At 39.4% G+C, this 20,729-nt stretch overlaps 2 protein-coding genes across 2 annotated transcripts in view; one reads left to right on the plus strand and one right to left on the minus strand.

Moving 5' to 3' along the window:
* shroom4 (shroom family member 4) overlaps positions 1 to 10,555 on the minus strand; it is a 68,488-nt gene extending 57,933 nt beyond the window's left edge. Inside the window, exon 1 of the mRNA XM_062994196.1 lies at positions 10,415 to 10,555. Coding sequence (XP_062850266.1) covers positions 10,415 to 10,537 — 123 coding nt within the window. The 5' untranslated portion in view covers positions 10,538 to 10,555. The remainder of the gene's footprint in view (positions 1 to 10,414) is intronic.
* Positions 10,556 to 14,941: 4,386 nt separating this feature from the next.
* bmp15 (bone morphogenetic protein 15) lies at positions 14,942 to 18,292 on the plus strand. The gene is made up of 2 exons (XM_062993225.1): positions 14,942 to 15,382; positions 16,823 to 18,292. The coding sequence occupies exons 1-2, from the start codon at positions 15,034 to 15,036 to the stop codon at positions 17,641 to 17,643; spliced, it is 1,170 nt and encodes a 389-aa protein (XP_062849295.1). The 5' UTR covers positions 14,942 to 15,033; the 3' UTR covers positions 17,644 to 18,292.
* The last annotated feature ends 2,437 nt before the right edge of the window (positions 18,293 to 20,729 follow it).

Below are 20,729 nucleotides of genomic sequence, written 5' to 3' on the forward strand. Positions count from 1 at the left end.
GCCCTAAGGCTACATGATACAGAGTAAAACGCATTACTTTAAATGACTTTTTGTACACCAACAAAACACACACACCTCAATGTACAACTATTAAACACAGCCAGTTTTGTCTTGAGATAATCCTCATTGTGGAGAAAATACTTCTCTGTAAAGAAATGTGCTTCACATTCTTCAATTCTCTAATGACAACTTCTACTTGCCAGCGCTTTTCTCTTTTACCAGTTAACAAGCCACATGTGGCAAGCTGGCCTGAACAATGTCAAACCATTTCCCATCATATATTTTAATGACAGTTATAGCTCAAAACACAAAGAGCCAAACACCACAGACAAAACGAGGTTTTTAGTCAATATATCCCAGCACACAAAACTGTAAAACAATTCCAACAAACTCAATGGCTCTTTTTTAAAAAGGCAAAAATACTTGTCTCTAGACTTGCAACACAAATAACTCCAAACGCCTCCCATTCAGTCAAAATGTAAATGTTTTTACTAGTGAAATCAACTATTTGTTCTTACTGTTTTTGCCTAATGGCAAAGCAATGAGTGCCATTTCAACAGCTCATCATTCTTGCTAAACACTAGTTAGGAACTTTCGCTGCTTTGCTAAGTGTTTGACAAACAGGTTCATGGTCTGCTCAGTTCACACACAATACACAATCCATTCACAGCAACACTAGAATGAAGCAGTTCCTAAAAAACAACTAAATGTACAATAATATGCTCTAATTTTTGGATTTAAAGTTTGGCAAGGTGGCACATTATCATCAATTTTCTAATTGTTCACATTGTGGAAAAACTACGCTTTGTCCACACTTAATGAAAACTCTGTAGAACTATTATCCTTCCAGAGTCCGAGAAGCGAACACCAACAAGCTATCTCTCCTCACTGTATCCCAACCAGCCAAAGTCACTAAAACACCTTCATACAGATGGTTTAGCTAGGGAACTATGACACAAAAATGGAGAGAAGTTTACTCATCAGACGCATACCTGTAGCCAGCGATGTTTCTAAATCTTTCCTGATTACATCCCTACCTTAACATCTAGAACTGTTGATTTCTCATTGTCTATATTTCTTTTTATTTATTTAGGCATTGTCTCCCTTTTTCCCCCAATTTTAGCATAGTCAATTTGTCTTTCCGCTGCTGGGAATCCCAATTGCATTCGAGGAGGGTATATTTGCCTGCTCACACTTCCCCGCCAAGGAGTGCGCAGTCCTTGCAGACCCCTTCTTTTACGCCCATGGATTCGCACATGACGCTCAACCACTTTCTGCACAGGCACCTCAGTCTGCTAAACAGGGTCCTTGCACAGCGTTTGAAGACCCCACCCACTTAGTCCGGCTGTTTTTCCAACCAGCAGACATGGTAGCCAATTTTTGTCTGCTGCAGGCACTGCCAATTGTGCCTGCTAGATGGCGCCCAGCTGACCAGTAGCAGAGCCGAGATTTCGAACCGGGGTGTTCAGAATCTTGGCGCTGGTGTAAAGTACAGCACCCTTCCAAACATCACTGTAGTTATGGCTAAACTGCAAATATATCTTACCACAGCAATCACAAATCTGCAGTTTTATAAATGTCTATATAACAATATTATCAATAATATACATTTCACATCCATACACACTTTAAAAATGAGACACAATGGTAAGAGTATCTATCAAGGGTATTTAACTATCCATTTACATGTTGTGTGGTGTTACTGAGACACCACACACCAAGCTGCCAGACATATTCACAAACATCACTAAGTGATCACTCATGTCTCAGACATAAACTGAGAGCATTTTTTGGTTTTGAAGGCTTTTCAGAGGCAGCAGCATGTGCTCTCTCCTGCTGTGACGTGAGAAGGCACCTTTGAAAAATGTCCAAAAAGACAAAGAAGAAACCTCCTGACTGGCCGGGTCCCTTATTTATTTAACTGAATTTAAATTACAAAGCAAATCAAAAGCCCATTAGATGGTTACCTGGTGAACTTGGCATCATACTTGTTTGTATATGAGTTTATTCATACTAAAGAAGGTGAAGTTTACAATCCAAACAACGCCTAACCCTTCAAGTCCATGTGGTCAAAATGAATTGATCATTGCATTAAAATAATAGTATTAAACTCACACAAATCTTAAACTTATAACTGGACATGTTTGAGTGTCAGAAGGCCAGTGACCTTCTGGATCAAAGGAAAGACATATTGATTCATCAATGTCATGTCAGACATGAAGGCATGGAAGATGGAGGACGTACCATGAAAGCTTAATACAAGACCTGTCATCTCTTGGTTTCCTGCTGTCCATGAATAGGGCCATGGTGTGCCTTCTGAAGTGGAAGTGTGTAAGAAATGACCTTGTACCCTATGCTAACCTTATTTAAACAAAGTGCTTCATTATTTCTTTCTTCGGCTTTCCTTTTTCTTTATGGAAGTAGACTGAAACACCAACCATGACTCATGTATTCGATATCAATAACCACTTTATCCTGATCATGGTCACTGTGGATATCTGAAAACAAAGGGTGCAATAAAAATACCCAGGACAGGGTGAAAATCAATTGCAGGTCAACACACATCCACATATTCACTAAAACCTTAAAAAAAGACATGCTGTGTCAACAAAACAATTGTTTCAAAGATACTTATTAATTTATTAAGCTCTATCTGAGTAGTGTTCAATACAGAGTCCATCCCAGTTACAGCAGGCAATGTGGAAACACAACCCAGACATGACACCAGTCCATTGCAAGGCATCACACATCCATATATCTATTCCATTGACTTACAACTTAAGACAATTTAAAGTAACTCATTATTGTGTGTGTGTTTTTAAAGGTGGGATTAAAATGTACACAACAAGAACAAGGTGCTCGAGTGGCGAAGCTGTCTATTATGCTAACCCACCAATGCTGAGATCTGGGTTCGAATCTCAGCCATTCTATTATTCACATTCTTAAAAATTGTACAACATTAAATAATAAGAATGTCTCAATCGTTTTATAAGTATTGGTATCAGGGCTAATACTGGTCTATAATGCTGAACTGGATCAGGCAGAGGAAGGAATTACTGCCTAACAAAATCACAGTCAAAATTATATTTTTTTTAATAAATTTTTGATTTATTAAATAATACAGGTAAGTACTTTTTAAAAACATATAGGGGATACAGATAAACAAAACATATAATTTAAATGACAAAAATAAATCTAAAAACAAAATTTGGGGACAAAAAAAAGACTTTAGGACCCTAGAAATGCAACTTATTAAAAACATCGGGGGAAATGACACAGAAAATGAGTCTAACACATTAATTCTATCAGCAGTAGCATCTGCATGAATGCATACATTCTACCCATTTCCTCAATAAAACAAACAACACCAAAAGTAACTCCCTAGAAACAGAAATCTGTTGCAGTGAATACAGTAAAAGTAGTAAGACCCCAATATATCTCTCTTTCTATCAAACCCCCTCCACCCAAAGTAAATGTTGCAAGAGCCAAACTCACATTCCTAAAAGATATCAGATTCTTCCCACACCCAACAGCAGTTATAGTTTAATGCATAAATAAAACATTGTTTTGTCCAGTTTTTCTTTGAGACTAAAACCAGTAATAACAAAATACCCATTACCTCATAGTGCTGTGTCTTAAACAGTAGTCACACAGAAACTGGGACTGGTTCAACTCTTGGACAATGTTTCAGTATCAGGCGTCTGTAGTTACTTAATGACAGAAAAGAGGAAGCAATCTCACTCTTCACACATTACTGATAAAGAGTGAATGCACTGCCTGAACATTTCACCAGTGTGTAAATTTATATAAAAGATGTTTGTCAGCAAAACATGTTCCAAATCCAAAAACGCTCTCTTTATCCCAGAACTATGGTTTACTGGGAAAAGGTTCCACTGGCCAAACAGAAAGTATGACTATGACTGTGGTCTATATTAACTTCAAAGCAAGAAATCACTAAAAGCAAGGGACTACACACTGTTTCCAGTCCAACCTCAAGAGTCAGCATGAGTGAGTCTAACTCAGGGGCTTAGAGGCTTTAAGGTTTATTTAATAGCTTAGCATGATCATGGAAAAGCTAGTGGCATTTTTCCATCAGTAAGCAGTGCCCCTCTGTGTGAGCTTGTATGAAATCAATCTATGGTCTTTGCTTGACAAAAGACTTAAAGTTTACTTGTGGAATCTGCATTTAAACTCACTCCATGACACAACAAAACTGTTCACAGGAAGTAAAACACAGCCCACGTGGACTCAACACGTTTCACTGGGTTTTACGACTTGAGCCATTAGTAAGGTAAACGTTCCATTTGAGAACATTCAGTTTCCATTTAATGCAGAACAGGCAAGAGTCCTTCAGGTGTCATTACTGGGAGGCCTATGCTCCTTTATGCTTAGAGTCATGTTAGTAGTTCTCTTGTGGATGTGGGATTACTGCTGTTTATTGGAGTTTACCTTTGTGGCAGAGATTGGATTAGAATTTATAATGCCATCTGTGCCTCAATATGGTGAACAAACTTACAACAATGTGGTTGCATAAATACTGTATGCACACCCTTAAACATATCCTTTCTTGAAGCACCTTCTGAATTTATGAAAGCATTCAGTCTTTTTAAATACGAGTCTATCATCATGGTACATCTCGACTTAACACTCTTTGCCCACTCTTCCTTTCAAAAGCACCCTAAATCTGTTAGATTGGGGCATCCCCTGTGCACAGCTCTCTTCAGGTCACCCTACAGATTTTCACTTGGGTTAAAATCTGGGCTTTGACTGGGCCATTCTAAAAACTCTAATCTTCTTCTAGTGAAACCATTCTTTTGTAGATACAGAGGTATGCTTTGGGTCATTGTTGTGCAAGGTGAAACTGCTCTTGATCCTCAGCTTTTTAGCTGAGGTCTGAAAGTTTTGTGCCAAAACTGACTGATATTTGCAACTGTTTATAATTTCCACTGGGTAGCGCTGTCACCTAAGATTAGGAAGGGCCTGGGTTTGATTCCCCGGCCGGACGGCCAGGGTTGTTTGTGTAGAGTTTGCTTATTCTTCCTGTGTCTGTGAGGGTGCTCTCTGGGTGCTCTGGTTTCCTCCCACGAGACAACAGACGTGCAGTCAGGCCAATTGGATCTACTAAAAGACACTCTCAGTGAGTGTGTGTGTGTGTGTGTGTGTGTGTGTGTGTGTCTGGATGGCACAGTGGTTTCTGCTTTCAGCCAATGAATAAGACCCACTGCGACCCTTACCAAGATAAAACAGTATTAAAACAGACAATAAATGAATGAATGAATAATTCCTTCCACTTTGACTAAGCCCCAGTTTCAGCCACAGAAGAATAGCCTCAAGGCATAATGCTGCCACCACCATGCTTCACTGTGGGTATGGTGTTTTTTTAGTGATATGCAGTGTTGTTTTTGCACATGCCTTTCGGAATTGTGACCAAAAAGTTCAACCTAAGTGCTTTTGGCAGACTTACTGTAGGTTTTTGCTAAATGTAGCCAGGATTGGATGTTTTTCTTGCCACTTTAACCCACAGCTCAGACATGAAGAATACAGGGTATTGTTGTCACATATAGTACACTACCAGTGCTTGCCAGATATTCCTGGATCTCCTTTACTGTTGCTGTAGGCTTCTTGACCCAGTTTTCTTCTTGTCTTTTCATCATTTTTTGGGGGAAAAAGTCCAGTTCTTGGTAATGTCACTGTTGTGCCATATTTTATTCACTTGTTGATGACTATCTTCACTGAGTTTCATGGTATATGTAATTCCTGGGCATTTTTGCACCCTTCTCCTGACCGATACCTTTCAACAATGAGATGACTTTGATACTTTGATACTTTGTAAGCTCTTTGCGGACCGTGTCTTTTGCTAGAAGTTTGCTTTAAGTAAATGTCAGGAAAATCCTACTAGAAGAGCTGAACTTTATATTTGGTTAATCAGTCACTTTAATCCACATGCCTGCCAAGTTCCCACAAATAAATCGAGTCATAGTTCCACATCAATAATAACACATCACAATTTGGTCTCTATACTATTTTATACAACTTTATTACAACAACAAGGACAATATTTGGTAAAGGGCATGGACTGTACAGGTGTTACTACAGAAAGTGTTTAGCATTAGCCACTAATCACTTCTACAGAGTTTGCTACAGAACCCAACAGTGTTGGTTCAAGGACCCTTTTATTTTTGGGGAACTGGCTTTTTTTTATTAAAAAAGAAATAATTGCTCATTCTGGGGTAAGTAAACATATGGTATGGGCAAATATCAATAACACCTGTTTATGACTCCGGTGCCAGATCAGGTCATGAGGAAGGCCCCAAGGTCAGTGGGACACATCTGAGACACGAAGTGGAACAGAACTCATGCAGCACATCATACCATCTGGAAGAGGAGAGGCACACCACATCAGTGCGCCCCGAAAAAATGTATACAATTGCCACCAGGCCTGAGTACACACACACACACACACAGGCATCTTTTCTTACAAAGATTAGTTGATGCTCATCTTGAATTCATTCAGGCCTGTCAACGCTTCAGTCCTAAACGATTCGACCCTAAAGTACATTTGAAAATTCCTCAAACAACACTGAACCAAACCATACGAGACAGCAATGCTCATGAAACCACAGTGCTACATTCAGTCAACAGAATGCACAAGAGCAGCCTCAAGACGTTTCTTCTCATGCTCATGCTTCAACTACGCACACCCCCCATCTCTCTAACCGTTCCCTCTTTTTTCCCCCCGACATTCTCCCCCTTCCCAACTGAAAGCTCATGTGGTGAGTCTGGGAATGTGATCTCTGGGGCTCTTGTACCCCAAAACATCTTCATTCAAGAAAAACAAATCAACACTTTTGGTGAAATGCAGCAGAACTGAAGCCAGCAGAGGGGAAAATTAAATGCAATTCCTTGACTGCACTCTGTACTCTAACCTGCAGGCCTCATTTCTTAATGTGTGGACTGCTTGGAGGTAGAGCAGGATAGATAAGCAAACGGTTTGTGTCATTTATTAAATAATCAAACAAATTATAGACATTACGTGGTTGTATAGTAGTTCAGCTGCCTTACATTTTAAATGCAAACACTGTAAACATTTCCTAACACATGCACTCAAAGAATGTATTAAATTTGAGAACGTTACATCCTAAGAGCTTCTTTTCACCAGGACGGTCTTAGATTATCTGCACGCCAATAAGCAATCAATGTCAGATTTAAGAAGTTACCTAATCAGGCCTTGTAAACTGCACACTTAACAAGAATTTTAACAAGAATTATAAAGCTTGGTTTGTACATATACTTTGAATATTTTTAGCTAAAATGTTTATTGAATTCATACACATAATGTGATTTCTTCTTATTTTTTTTATCAGCCTAGCATGTGTAGAAACTTAACCAGCCAGGAAAATGCTTGGTAGCATCCTAAACCTTACACTATTGAAAACAAATCAAATGATTTAAGTCATGTACAATTAGAGATCAGCAATGAGCACATTATTTCTGTGGATGTAAACCAGTAGATTAAAGTATTACCAATCCATTATAGGCAGTAGTCTCATTGTTTTTACTATGTACACCTACTTAATTTAAATGCCATTTTGTGTGTAGCCCACTGAAACAATCTGCTGTAACACTACACCCTTTAGTGCCACTGAGCAAACAGCTAACTAAACAAATAATACGCATTATAAAAGAAGAAATATTTACATCTTAGTTCAGCACTACAAAAATAAAAAGCAATGTGATTATATTGTGACATTTTAATTTTTGTATGTCATAACTAAACACACCTGTTTTGAGTCTCTTGTTGGATTTTGCAATATTAGCTTTAAAAGTGTCAATGCTGTAATATAAAAAAAAATTTATATTGTACAGCACTTTTTTTCTATTTTATTTATGCATATTCTCCCAATTTAGCATAGTCAATTGTCTTCCGCTGCTGGGGGATCCCTGATTTCGGTCGAGGAGGGTATATTGCTGCTCACGCCTCCTTCGACCCGCATGCAGCCCTTAGCGGAACCCTTTTTCACCCATGCACTCTGCACAGGCGCCTCTCTATCTGCCAATCAGGATCCTTACACAGCGTTTGAAAACCCCACCCACATAGTCCAGTCATCCCGCCCTAGCAGAGACGTGGCTGCTGCAGGCACTGCCAATTATGCTTGGTAGATGGCGCCCAGCCGGCCGGTGGCAACGCTGAATTTCGAATCGAGGAGTTCAGAACCTCAGCGCTGGTGTGCTAGTGGAATCTCCCGCTGCGCCACCTGGGCGCCATACAGCAATTTTTAAATTATATCTGTAATAATGTATGGCCCTATGCATTACAGCTAGGAATAGATTATGGATTAAAATGTCCTGATTAAATATTAGGTATTCATACTAAGGTAAATACTGTAATCCTGGTTCAGTATTAGATAAGATTTTGACAACAGTATAAGCTAAAACCAAAGAGTAACAGTATTGCATCGGCAATTGATTAAAAAAATCTGATCGGGATAGCCATATCCCGACTCTTGGTTTGTTTACAAGTCTGTTCATTTCTGACAAGATAGCTGAATTTAACATGATTCAAAAATCAGTTTTCCATTGCCTGAAGGAGAAGTGAATGCTAATGAGTGTAGGAAAAGCTGCACAGGTACATTATGAGGTACACAATGTTAATGTGCAGTATTTTAAGAAGTCAGAAAAGAACTACACACACAGCAGTATGATATAAAAAAAAGTCAAAAAAGTTAAAAAGTCAAGTTTGATTTCAGAGCTTTTATAATGTAGAATAAAAGCAAAGAAATATTTAATATATTTAAATATTAAATATTTCAGATATAAATGTATCTCCCAAATAATTTGTCGAACTAAATATGGTCGCCAGTATGGTAATGTGCAACTATATGGAATGAAGTGAATAGGATGGCTTGAAGCGGGATGGAATAAGATGAAAAATACAACAAAGGGGAAATGTCAGAATGAGTAATTCTAAAAGTAGTATGGGCTAGCCAAAACTCTGGAAAAGAAGAGTCTGATTTAAGATGGGAAGAAAATTTTCCCTATTTTTCTCCCAGAATGCTTTATTACTAATAAATCATGTCCCTCCTAGTTTATATTGTTATTAGACAGAGACAGTAATGCCATTAGTCCTGCGTTATCTGTTTTTTTGTTAATGGTTTTAGGGAAAATAATGCCTTTCTAAAAATATTTTTTATTATACCAGCTTTTTGCTATTAAATGTGACATTTTTGTTTAACAGATGGCTGCACATTGTTAGTCACATTTGAAAGTTTCCCTAAGCACACTTTGAAAATACCCCAGCATTTAGGAGAGGAGCGAGTTTTGGATAACAGAGTGTATGTAGGTTTCCTCTTGAAATAAAGTGACCAAAAAAGCGACCAACAGAATTCATTTTTAATTAACTTGCATTTGCAATTTAATTGTTCTTACCATTGCAAATAAAATTAAAATTCAACAACAAAACAGACATGAAAACACTTAAAACAATGTGATCAAGCCGATGCATCACAAATCAGAGGAAACGTATGAAAAACAGAGTCGGGCTGGTTTGTTTACATATATCCTGCTATTCACATTATAGACATGCTCCCAAGAGTGCTTCACTCCACTATAATATTTGCTGCTCACAAACGAAAGCATGGCAGACTCACTAGCTAAATGGCTAGCATATTTTACTAATGTGGTTATGGGGGAGTGAATACAGGGTGAAATAATGCAAGAACCAAGAAGAGTAGTTGAATTTCAAACTTTTACTGTGTAGTGTAAAGTTAAGGCATTCCAGTGTGCCAGGGTACATAAGGAGAAGAAAACAGCAGCAAAGCAAAAATTTTAAATTCAACTACAGAAAAATACCTGGCGCTGTATGGATTACTGTTATCACTAACAGTGTTCCATACAAAACATCAATCTGTAAATATTGGACTTTGTGTTAAATTGGTCTGGACAAAATTAAGTACATTTGGATTGAAATGCAGGCAATGCCACCACCGCAACTAGGACCATGTGTTATGTTAATGAAGTGTATATGCAAAAACAATAAAGGAATTAATAATAATGCATTAATGTGTTCATTCGTTTGTATGAAATGTTAAGACATGAATGCATTAATTGTTAAATAGCTTAATTCAGTGTTAAATAGTGTAATAGTTAAACCATAATTCGTGGCTGATACATGAGTTTGGAAACTTTTGTTATAATACTGTGCAGAAAAAGTGCATCCACTGCATGACAGAGAAACCACAATGCCCAGTACAAGCGTTCCGCTACATTTAAAGCTCTGTTGCTGTACTCCAGTGTAAACTCGTATCGATTAAGTAATGTTTAATGCAAGTCGAAGTAAACCTGCATAAAAAACTAATCGGAGGACCTAAAACATTAAAGTTTGCACACTTCTGCCTTGCTTTTTGACTGAACTTACTTTAGTAACGATGAGCGGCTCTCCGTGCTCCAGTCCTCCTTTCAACGTGAATCCCCATGGAGCACCTCCGTTTAACTCGACGTGGATGTGGTTAAACGTGACGAGCTGTTCCACGGTCTCCATGCTGGATTCCGGGACTTTTTCCTCTTACTTCTTACACTTCTTACACTTCTCTGAGCGCGGTGTGTCCTTTCTCCATCACTAACAACTCGTTTAGCGGCAGCGGCGGTGTGAGAGCAGGGAGGGAGGGAGAGGAGGGCTCAGGGCTGCACAGTCCAGCCACTCCGAGGAAGTGCTTCAGGCTGAGAAGTCAAATTGATTGACAGGTGGAACGACCGTTGAGGGTCGAGTTTCATTGGAATGGACCAATGTAATGTCGCCGGGGGCGGGATCTGATGCAAACGCTAACTGTTGCTTTGTCCGTTGTCCGGCCCGCAGTAACTTTTTCGTGCATACCGGAGCAGCTCCTCCTACGCAAATCACACAGCAGCACACGATTACATGAGGTGATTCCAAACTTACTGACCCCCCCCCAAACCATGGTTCGAATTACAAGGGGGATTGCGGGGACTGACCCTATTAATTAATACTTTAACTCCCCCTCCCCCAAAAGTTCGATAGTTAGCTAATATATAAAGTTGACCCCCCCCCCACAGCAGTGGTGTAACTAGGAGCTCATGGACCCCAGTGCAAAAAAATGTTTTGGGTCCCCTCAACAAATTTCATATATATATATATATATATATATATATATATATATATATATATATATATATATACAGTGTATCACAAAAGTGAGTACACCCCTCACATTTCTGCAAATATTTTATTATATCTTTTCATGGGACAACACTATAGAAATAAATCTTCGATATAAGTTAGAGTAGTCAGTGTACAACTTGTATAGCAGTGTACATTTACTGTCTTCTGAAAATAACTCAACACACAGCTATTAATGTCTAAATGGCTGGCAACATAAGTGAGTACACCCCACAGTGAACATGTCCAAATTGTGCCCAAAGTGTCAATATTTTGTGTGACCACCATTATTATCCAGCACTGCCTTAACCCTCCTGGGCATGGAATTCACCAGAGCTGCACAGGTTGCTACTGGAATCCTCTTCCACTCCTCCATGATGACATCACGGAGCTGGTGGATGTTAGACACCTTGAACTCCTCCACCTTCCACTTGAGGATGCGCCACAGGTGCTCAATTGGGTTTAGTCCATCACCTTTACCTTCAGCTTACTCAGCAAGGCAGTTGTCATCTTGGAGGTTTTCGAAGGGAGGGGATCATGCTCTGTTTCAGAATGTCACAGTACATGTTGGAATTCATGTTTCCCTCAATGAACTGCAGCTCCCCAGTGCCAGCAACACTCATGCAGCCCAAGACCATGATGCTACCACCACCATGCTTGACTGTAGGCAAGATACAGTTGTCTTGGTACTTCTCACCAGGGCGCCACCACACATGCTGGACACCATCTGAGCCAAACAAGTTTATCTTGGTCTCGTCAGACCACAGGGCATTCCAGTAATCCATGTTCTTGGACTGCTTGTCTTCAGCAAACTGTTTGCGGGCTTTCTTGTGCGTCAGCTTCCTTCTGGGATGACGACCATGCAGACCGAGTTGATGCAGTGTGCGGCGTATGGTCTGAGCACTGACAGGCTGACCTCCCACGTCTTCAACCTCTGCAGCAATGCTGGCAGCACTCATGTGTCTATTTTTTAAAGCCAACCTCTGGATATGACGCCGAACACGTGGACTCAACTTCTTTGGTCGACCCTGGCGAAGCCTGTTCCGAGTGGAACCTGTCCTGGAAAACCGCTGTATGACCTTGGCCACCATGCTGTAGCTCAGTTTCAGGGTGTTAGCAATCTTCTTATAGCCCAGGCCATCTTTGTGGAGAGCAACAATTCTATTTCTCACATCCTCAGAGAGTTCTTTGCCATGAGGTGCCATGTTGAATATCCAGTGGCCAGTATGAGAGAATTGTACCCAAAACACCAAATTTAACAGCCCTGCTCCCCATTTACACCTGGGACCTTGACACATGACACCAGGGAGGGACAACGACACATTTGGGCACAATTTGGACATGTTCACTGTGGGGTGTACTCACTTATGTTGCCAGCTATTTAGACATTAATGGCTGTGTGTTGAGTTATTTTCAGAAGACAGTAAATCTACACTGCTATACAAGTTGTACACTGACTACTCTAAGTTATATCCAAGTTTCATGTCTATAGTGTTGTCCCATGAAAAGATATAATGAAATATTTGCAGAAATGTGAGGGGTGTACTCACTTTTGTGATACACTGTATATATATACAGTATATACTGTCCATATATATTAGTGTTTGCTATATTGCCATAATACATGCATAATACGTGCAGCCAATGGGGGGGCAGTGAGGTGGGTGGTTGAGTTCATGTTGTGGAGGGCCCCCTTCCTGCCATGGACCCCAGTGCACCTTTTTATTTATAAATGTCCATTGTAATGTCCATCCACACATTCAGGGTTGGACTCTCATAAATGTACTTTCTAATAACAAGCATCAGCAATCTTATCAGGACAATTAAGAAAAAAACATGTTACTACAAAATACTTCTAGGATGATCTGATGAAAACTGGGACTCATTTGTAAGTGAAAACCATAAGAACATCACATAACAACAAATGACTTTATGGCCAGGCTCCACAAGGCAAACCACTCTTCCCCAAAAAGCACATGAAGTGTCAAATTAAATCATAATGTATTTATTCACTGTCTGTTTTACCACAATTTTATTCTGGTCAGTGTTGTGGTGGGTTTAATTTATTGGGTGAAAGCCAGTAAGCACCCCAAACAGGTTGCCAGTCCATCAAAAGGCAGAAACCAGTCTTTGGACTTGAGTTCCGGGACACAGTGTTCTATGGAACACAGTGTTCAGTGTTCTTATGACCAGAAGAAAACTGTCCTCGTGGTCAAGCATGCAGGTGGGTCAGTGATAATGCAAGCAATTGAGGGTTAAGAGCCTTGCTCAGGGGCACACCAGTGGCAAACTGGTAGTTGTGAGCTTGAACCAGCAACTTTCTAATCACTAATCAATTGTTTTACATTTACATTTTCTGCATTTAGCAGACGCTCTTATCCAGAGCGACTTACAGAAGTGCTTCCATAGTAAACATTTCATTTCTCAAGTTTTAGTAAACAATAGTCAAAGAACACGAATCTGCTGAAACCTGTTAGAACCAAAGTTGTTGTTTTTTTTCGTTTTTTTTTTGGAAAATGTTAGTAAATAGGTACAAGTCAGCTTAAGTGTTTAGTAAAAAGGTGAGTTTTTAATCGTTTTTTAAAGACAGACAAAAATTGTTTGTTTGTTTATTAGGATTTTAACGTCATGTTTTACACTTTGGTTACATTCATGACAGGAACGGTAGTTACTCATTACACGAGGTTCATCAGTCACATCATCACAAGGTTATATCAAACACAGTCATGGACAATTTAGTATCTCCAAATTACCTCACTTGCACGTCTTTGGACTGTGGGAGGAAACCGGAGCACCAGGAGTAAACCCAACCAGACACGGGGAGAACATGCAAACTCAACACAGAAAGGACCCGGACCGCCCCACCTGGGGATCGAACCCAGGACTTTCTTGCTGTGAGGCGACAGTGCTACCCACTTAGCCACTGTGCCGCCCTACTAATCAATTACATTAACCATTGAGCTGTTACTGTTTGAATAAACTGTAGAAGGTTTCACAGACAACTTATCAAAAGCAACATCAAAATCAGATTTAAGCAATTACTACATACCTTACTATTTCTGAATTGTGGCACTGGTACCCTAAACCAAATAAGTTTGAACACTCTGTCAATTGCATTTAGCCCACCCTGATCACAGCTTTATTAGATCAAATTATGGTTTTAATATAATGGGACTTATTTTTCATGTAAAATAGAAAACATATTGCTTCATTTCTTTCATAATGCCAGTGGAAGGTAATTAAACAAGAGCTGGGTAAATGGATCTTGATAAACATTCAATTTGTGTTAAGATTCTTCCAAAGATGGAAATGCCTCTATGTAACCAATTATTTAATAATTATTTATTAGGAAAACAGAAATCTGATTGTTATTAATAAGCAGTTGTCTTATTCCTATAGGCATATCCTAACACATTTAAAATTTGAAAATTTATGAGGAAAAAACAACATTTCAGCTGCAAGAATGAACAGGAATGATACTGGTCAGCCCTGATTGATTCCAGAGTTGATCACGAATCTTGTAGTATCTAATAGTAGAAACACAGAACTACTGATATATTGTGTTAATAGATTTATTAATGTATTTTTGATTGACTATTTATATCTTATAAAACATTTGATTAGCACATTTATTCCCATACCAGAATGATAGTTAGCCCTGTATGCCAGTGTAAAGGCGTGGCGCTGACGTCAGACGCGCTCGCCCTTCTCTGTACAGGTTAATTGGAGGGATGTAATAATGGCTCGGCACTCAGAGAAACACGCAGTTATCAGGTAATGTTCGGCGCTAATTCCGCCTTCTGGCTTTCTTGGACGATGGTGACCTCCCTGGTTGCACTCGTCCGTGCCATACGCTAAACATGAAGGCTGCCAGCTGTCATAATTTGCTCAGACTTTGTGTACTGTCGTGTTTCTTTCTGTTGTTGCCCGCGTCCTGGGCTGATAAAATGGCTTTCCCTCCGTCACATCTCGGTGTGCTGGCGACCGAGCAGAGTCGCAGAAAAAGCCACCAGAAGCAGAGAAACCCCAACAATACTGCACTTTTAGAAAAACAAAAAGAGGACCAAAGTCTACAGTTTATGTGGAGTCTGTACAGGAAAGCGGCAGATTTGGACGGCAGGCCAAAACAGCGCAAAATGTTTGGATCTAACACGGTCAGATTGATTCGTGCATCCACCACCGGCAAGCACTTCCACTCCTCAAACCATGGTAAAAGTTTATTATACCTTTTACATGTGCTTATTAGTTACAACCAGCTCAATACGTCTTATATCTAATGTCTAGATATTTCACATGTTATCAGATTATGAAGTTAATAAGTCTAAGTTACTGTAGTAGCTACTCAATGAGTTACTATTTATTTATTATTTTAGAATACTCTGCTGGGCCAGTTTATTAGGTATACCTACCTTGTACCTACACCCATTGAGCATTGTATTGGAGTACCTTTCATATTAGCATCCCCTTATTTATATAATCAAAACCAGAGAAGGCCATTGATCTTTCAGTCATTGTGTCTGTGACCCCATTTACACTAGGTGGTTTGTTATTATTGAGTCTAATAATTCTATCCACATAGGGACAAGCCATAAAAAGATATATTTTAAACTGATTAAACAACTAAAAATGCATCTGTCTCAAGATTTCACCCTTGTCTTCTTCAACTCTTATAGTGTCTGTCCTCCTGCTCAGGGGACATAAAGACTGTGAACATAATGAATCTTTGTAAAATTGTGACATTTTATGTTATTTGTAAGTGAAAACTACATGAACAGTGATAAGATTTTGTAGTTGCACTGTATGTGCATTTACAGTCAGAGTAAAAATAGATGAAGATGCAAAGAGGGGGTGACACGGTGGCTCAGTGGGTAGCACGGTCACCTCACAGCAAGAAGGTCCTGGGTTCGATTCCAAGGCCGGGCGGTCCAGGTCCTTTCTGTGTGGAGTTTGCATGTTCTCCCCGTGTCTGTCTGAGTTTCCTCCGGGAGCTCTGGTTTCCTTCCACAGTCCAAAGATCTGCAAGTGAGGTGAATTGGAGATACAAAATTGTCCATGACTGTGTTTGACATTAAACTTGTGTACTGATGAATCTTGTGTAACCAGTAATCACCTGTTCTGTCATGAATGTAACCAAAGTGTAAAACATGACGGTAAAATCCTAATAAATAAATAAGATGCAAAGAGAGAAAAGGTGTTAATGGTGTTTGTATCATGCAGGAGGAGAACTTAAATGCTGGTGTAGGGTCCTTCCTGCTCAAGCCCAAATTTTTTTGAGAGTTAAATTTATCAAACACTGATTACTCACCCCTCACATCAACATTGTAGGTTAAAGATTTGCCCTTCCTGCCATGTTTTGAATACTTGCAGACTCTCCTTCAATACTTAACATTAGCAACATTAACATTACTATTATTATTAATTTGTATTATTTTTATTTACCTGCACATAATTAATTATATAATTTTATTACAGAGGTCAACTGTGACCTCACATTATTTAATTGCTAATGAATGTAGGTACCTTAGGTAAGTGTACCTTATAAACAGGCCACTATTGGGGGTTACATGAATGAACCACATGATTCCCTGACTGTCTCTTAGTGTGCCTCTCTTTCTCTTTCTTTCCTGTCTCAAACCCTGTCCTTGCCAGACCTGCTGTATTCTTACACTGTGCAATATGAACTGGAAAACCTTCCACTGAACAAACTGATCAGGGCATCTTTCATTCATCTGAGAGCGCCTGTTGCACCATACTCTTCGATTAAGTGTGAAGCAAGAGTCTCATCCCCAGAACATACCAATGACACAAATGTCATTCTGGGCCCTCAAAGCTTGTGGACTGAATCCGATGTCACACCCCATGTGTCTCTATTTAAAGGCAGGCAGTTCGTCGTCTATGTTCAGTACAAGTGCTTGAAAGCTGAGAGAGTTCGTTCCGAGGCAAGACGGAGGACACACAGACGTTTCCCACCACAAAACCACTTAAGAGCTCCTGCCTTGCTTCTCTTCTTGGAAGAAGAGGGACATCCAATGGATTGGACAAAGCATGTCAAAGCCCCTTCTCACATCGGCTTACGGTCACGCCGGTCCAAAGAAACCGGCAGCATTGTTTCTGACATTCCCAACTACAGGCGAGCTAAGAACAGTGTGGGCAAGAATCAGTGCAAACTCCATTCGTATCGTGTGACCTTTCGCGACATCGGCTGGGACCACTGGATCATTGCACCACCCATGTACAACCCTCGTTACTGCATGGGCGACTGCCCGCGCATCCTGTACTATGGCTACAACTCGCCCAACCATGCCATTGTCCAGACCTTCATCAGTGAGCTCGGTGTTGCTGACATCCCTCTTCCTTCCTGTGTGCCTTACAAATACAAGCCAATCAGTGTACTAATGATGGAAAAGAACGGCAGCATTGTGTATAAAGAATATGAGGACATGATTGCAGAATCCTGCACCTGTAGATGACTGGGCTTGATGGAAGACTGGCGAATGAAGAATGGAATAAAGTGGATTTTCCTGCAACTGCTGTCGCCACTATTGAGCTTCTGTTGGCTTCTCTTGGTCTAGGCTAAACGGTTCTTGATAAAGATGTGCTCTTGGCGTGTAAAGGAATTTCTGCCTAATTGATGGTTTACCTTAAAAACCTTAACATTTTTTCAGTTTTATTCATGTTTGTCAGTGTTTTTTTCCCCCTATTTTTTGTACGTGAGTTGTATTTATGTCATGTCTTTCATGTTTAATTATGCAAGAGAAGGAGGAGACGCTGTATGTATTTGGACTGGTTACACATGTCTTCACTCTTGGAAAGTCCACAAAAAAAGAAAAAAAAAGTTTTTTGAAAAAAGAAAAAAAAAAAAACATGAGGGATGAACTTATGCTTGACATTTATAGAAGAAGTTGTGTGCGTTGCTTGTCGGACTTAACACAATGCTGCTGTTGCCATTACTGATGCTGCTTTTGCGATCTCTTTGGGAAACCTCGTATATTTGCACATTTTTTCTAGAGGCGTTGACATTTGAAGATAAGGATATATTTTGGTCCTCATTCTGCATGAAAGACGAGTGTAATGTTTATGGAGAATGTTTCTTATGAAGGGCATATTAAGACATTGTCAATGCACATTGAAGAATTATTTTATAAATCTTGAGAGATAAAATAAAAAGCATATTTTGTAAAAAAAAAAAAAAAAGTGTATTATTTTATGCCACACTTAGGTTACTGAATAGGTCACAACACAAAAACTGCTATTTATCGATTCCTGAAAAGATGACGTCTTGAAGGCATATGTTGCTCTAAAAATCAATGTACTTTTCTGCATTAATGCTGTCACACAGTCCCATACCATGACAGACCCTGGCTTTTGGGCTTGTTGCTAAAAACAGTCTGGATGGTCAGTTTCGTCTCTGGTCTGGAGCACACAGCGTCCATTTTTCCCAAAAAATTGGAGAAATCTGTTTAGTCTAACCACAACAGACATTTCCATTGTGTGATGGTCCATCACAGATGTCTCCAAACCCCGAGAACTTGATGCTACTTTTTGACTTGTTTAACATAACATGCATTTTTGCACAGTGAAATTTTAAGTATCATTTGTAAAAAATAACGTATTGCAGTGATTTGCCAAGGTTTGCCAATGTACATCAGCTATTAATGAAAAGTTATAAATGCAGTTCCGTCTGAGAAATCAGAGATCACGGGTGTTCAGATTAGGCTAGCGCTCTTGCCCTTTATGCACTGAAATTCCTCCAGAGTCCTGAAACTATTTAATGATATTTTGCACAGTATAGGGATTCCTTCCAATCTTTCTTTGAGGAACTTTGTTTTTTAAATTTCAATCATTTTCTTACACATTAATTGACCAACTCTGGATCCTCTGCCCATCTTTGCTCATCAAACAAAAATGCAAAAAATCGTGGATACTGCTTTTGTTCCAAATCATGATTACAGTCACCTGTTTAAAATCACAATGTTATTTAGGTTATTTTATTACTAGCCCTAAATTGCCTTTTGACCTTTTGAGCCCTCACTAATTCAACAGCCACCAGAAATGACATACCATGAGCTAGAATATTGGTGGCACTGTTCAGTCAAATATTAAGGTTAGGGATGTCCCGATCACGTTCTTTTGTTCCCGATCTTTAATTTTGATCCCGATCCGATACCGATTCTCAAACCGATACTTGTATTTTCTAGATATTGTCTAGATAAGAACTAGATAATACTGTTCACACAGTGCACAATTCAAGTACATTACAGTTATTCAAATTAATCCAGTGAACATGTTTAACAACTGAATAGCTCTGCAGTGCTGTAGGAAAAAAATTGCCTGCATCCAAGCTATTGCTTAATGTTCTTTTACAAAATAAAAGTAAACAAACCTAGTGCAGCATTGTAGTAAAAATGAAGTGAGATAATTACAGTTTCACTTTGAACTTTATATTCAAAGAACATAATTCTGTTTAATGCAGTGATACACTAAAAATGAACAAAAATCTCCACTCACAAGTGGTGTAGCAGCTTAACTTGAATATAAAAAAACTAATAAGTTACTTAACAGCATTACAGTAAAACCTGAATACCAAAATAAAATGGAAAATCACTCTTTTGTTATGAAGGAAAGCCAGTTAAAGTGCTTGTTTTGTGACAATGGTTTGATGGACGGGTCTACGCAAAGTGAGTGTGTTTTGACCCTTTGGGGCTTCCATAGTGCATGGGATAGCGTGCTCGGCTCTAGCTGTCCGTGATTCAGTACAGTAACAGAAGAAGTTAATAAAGTGTTTTTTGTGAATATACCATTACCGTGTATTTTATTTCTTTATTAAGCGAGTGCATCACTACGACGCTCGGTTACATAACTAAGCCAATCAGAGTGCTTGATACTGAGATGTCGTTCAGTCTTGTAACACGTAAACTCGTAAAAGCTGTGTTATGGTCCTGAAGTTTTCATACTCGGATTAAAAGTTATTGTTTTGTAAACCGGAGTGATCCTCGACTCACACACCATATAAACAGTAAAATTCTACAGTAATGAACGCAGCTCTGCTCCTACCGCCTCGTGAAACGCTCGCATTGTAGACATTACACCGCTGTTGGACTCGCTTCACTTTCCAATTTAAAGTATTTCCACACAGCGGACATGCTGACGTAAAACAAAAGATCGGGTTATGATCGGCATTAGTAAAGCCGATTTCCGATCAGTTAAAAATGCCTTGATCGGCCCCGATTCCGATCTTTGAGATCGGATCGGGACATCCCTAATTAAGGTACCAATTTTAAAGCAGGAGCACCTTTGTCTAAGTCTACAGCAATGTAAAGCTTGCTTGATTGTGTCACTTTGAGCTCTACTACATTTTTATTCTATTGCTAAATACAATTCTAGCGACAGGGGGCACCATAGCATTGCATTTTAATAACCATGAAATCTAATCATCTGCTAGGTACGTTCAAGCATGCCAAACCTACTCCAAACAGCATGTTTCTTTACAGAATTTATAGACGAATGGGCCAGTGGTTCAAGAAAAATCTTGTGCTGTTTATCCCTAGTGTGTTTA

This window comes from Trichomycterus rosablanca, chromosome 4 (genome assembly GCF_030014385.1).
Source record: "Trichomycterus rosablanca isolate fTriRos1 chromosome 4, fTriRos1.hap1, whole genome shotgun sequence".
Classification (NCBI taxonomy): domain Eukaryota; kingdom Metazoa; phylum Chordata; class Actinopteri; order Siluriformes; family Trichomycteridae; genus Trichomycterus; species Trichomycterus rosablanca.

Excerpts from the sequence above, each read along its gene's own strand:
- bmp15 (XM_062993225.1), top strand. The coding sequence starts at position 15,034 with ATGAAGGCTGCCAGCTGTCATAATTTGCTCAGACTTTGTGTACTGTCG. Across the intron at positions 15,383-16,822 it reads CTTCCACTCCTCAAACCATG|ACCTGCTGTATTCTTACACT; the intron begins GTAAAAGTTTAT and ends TGTCCTTGCCAG.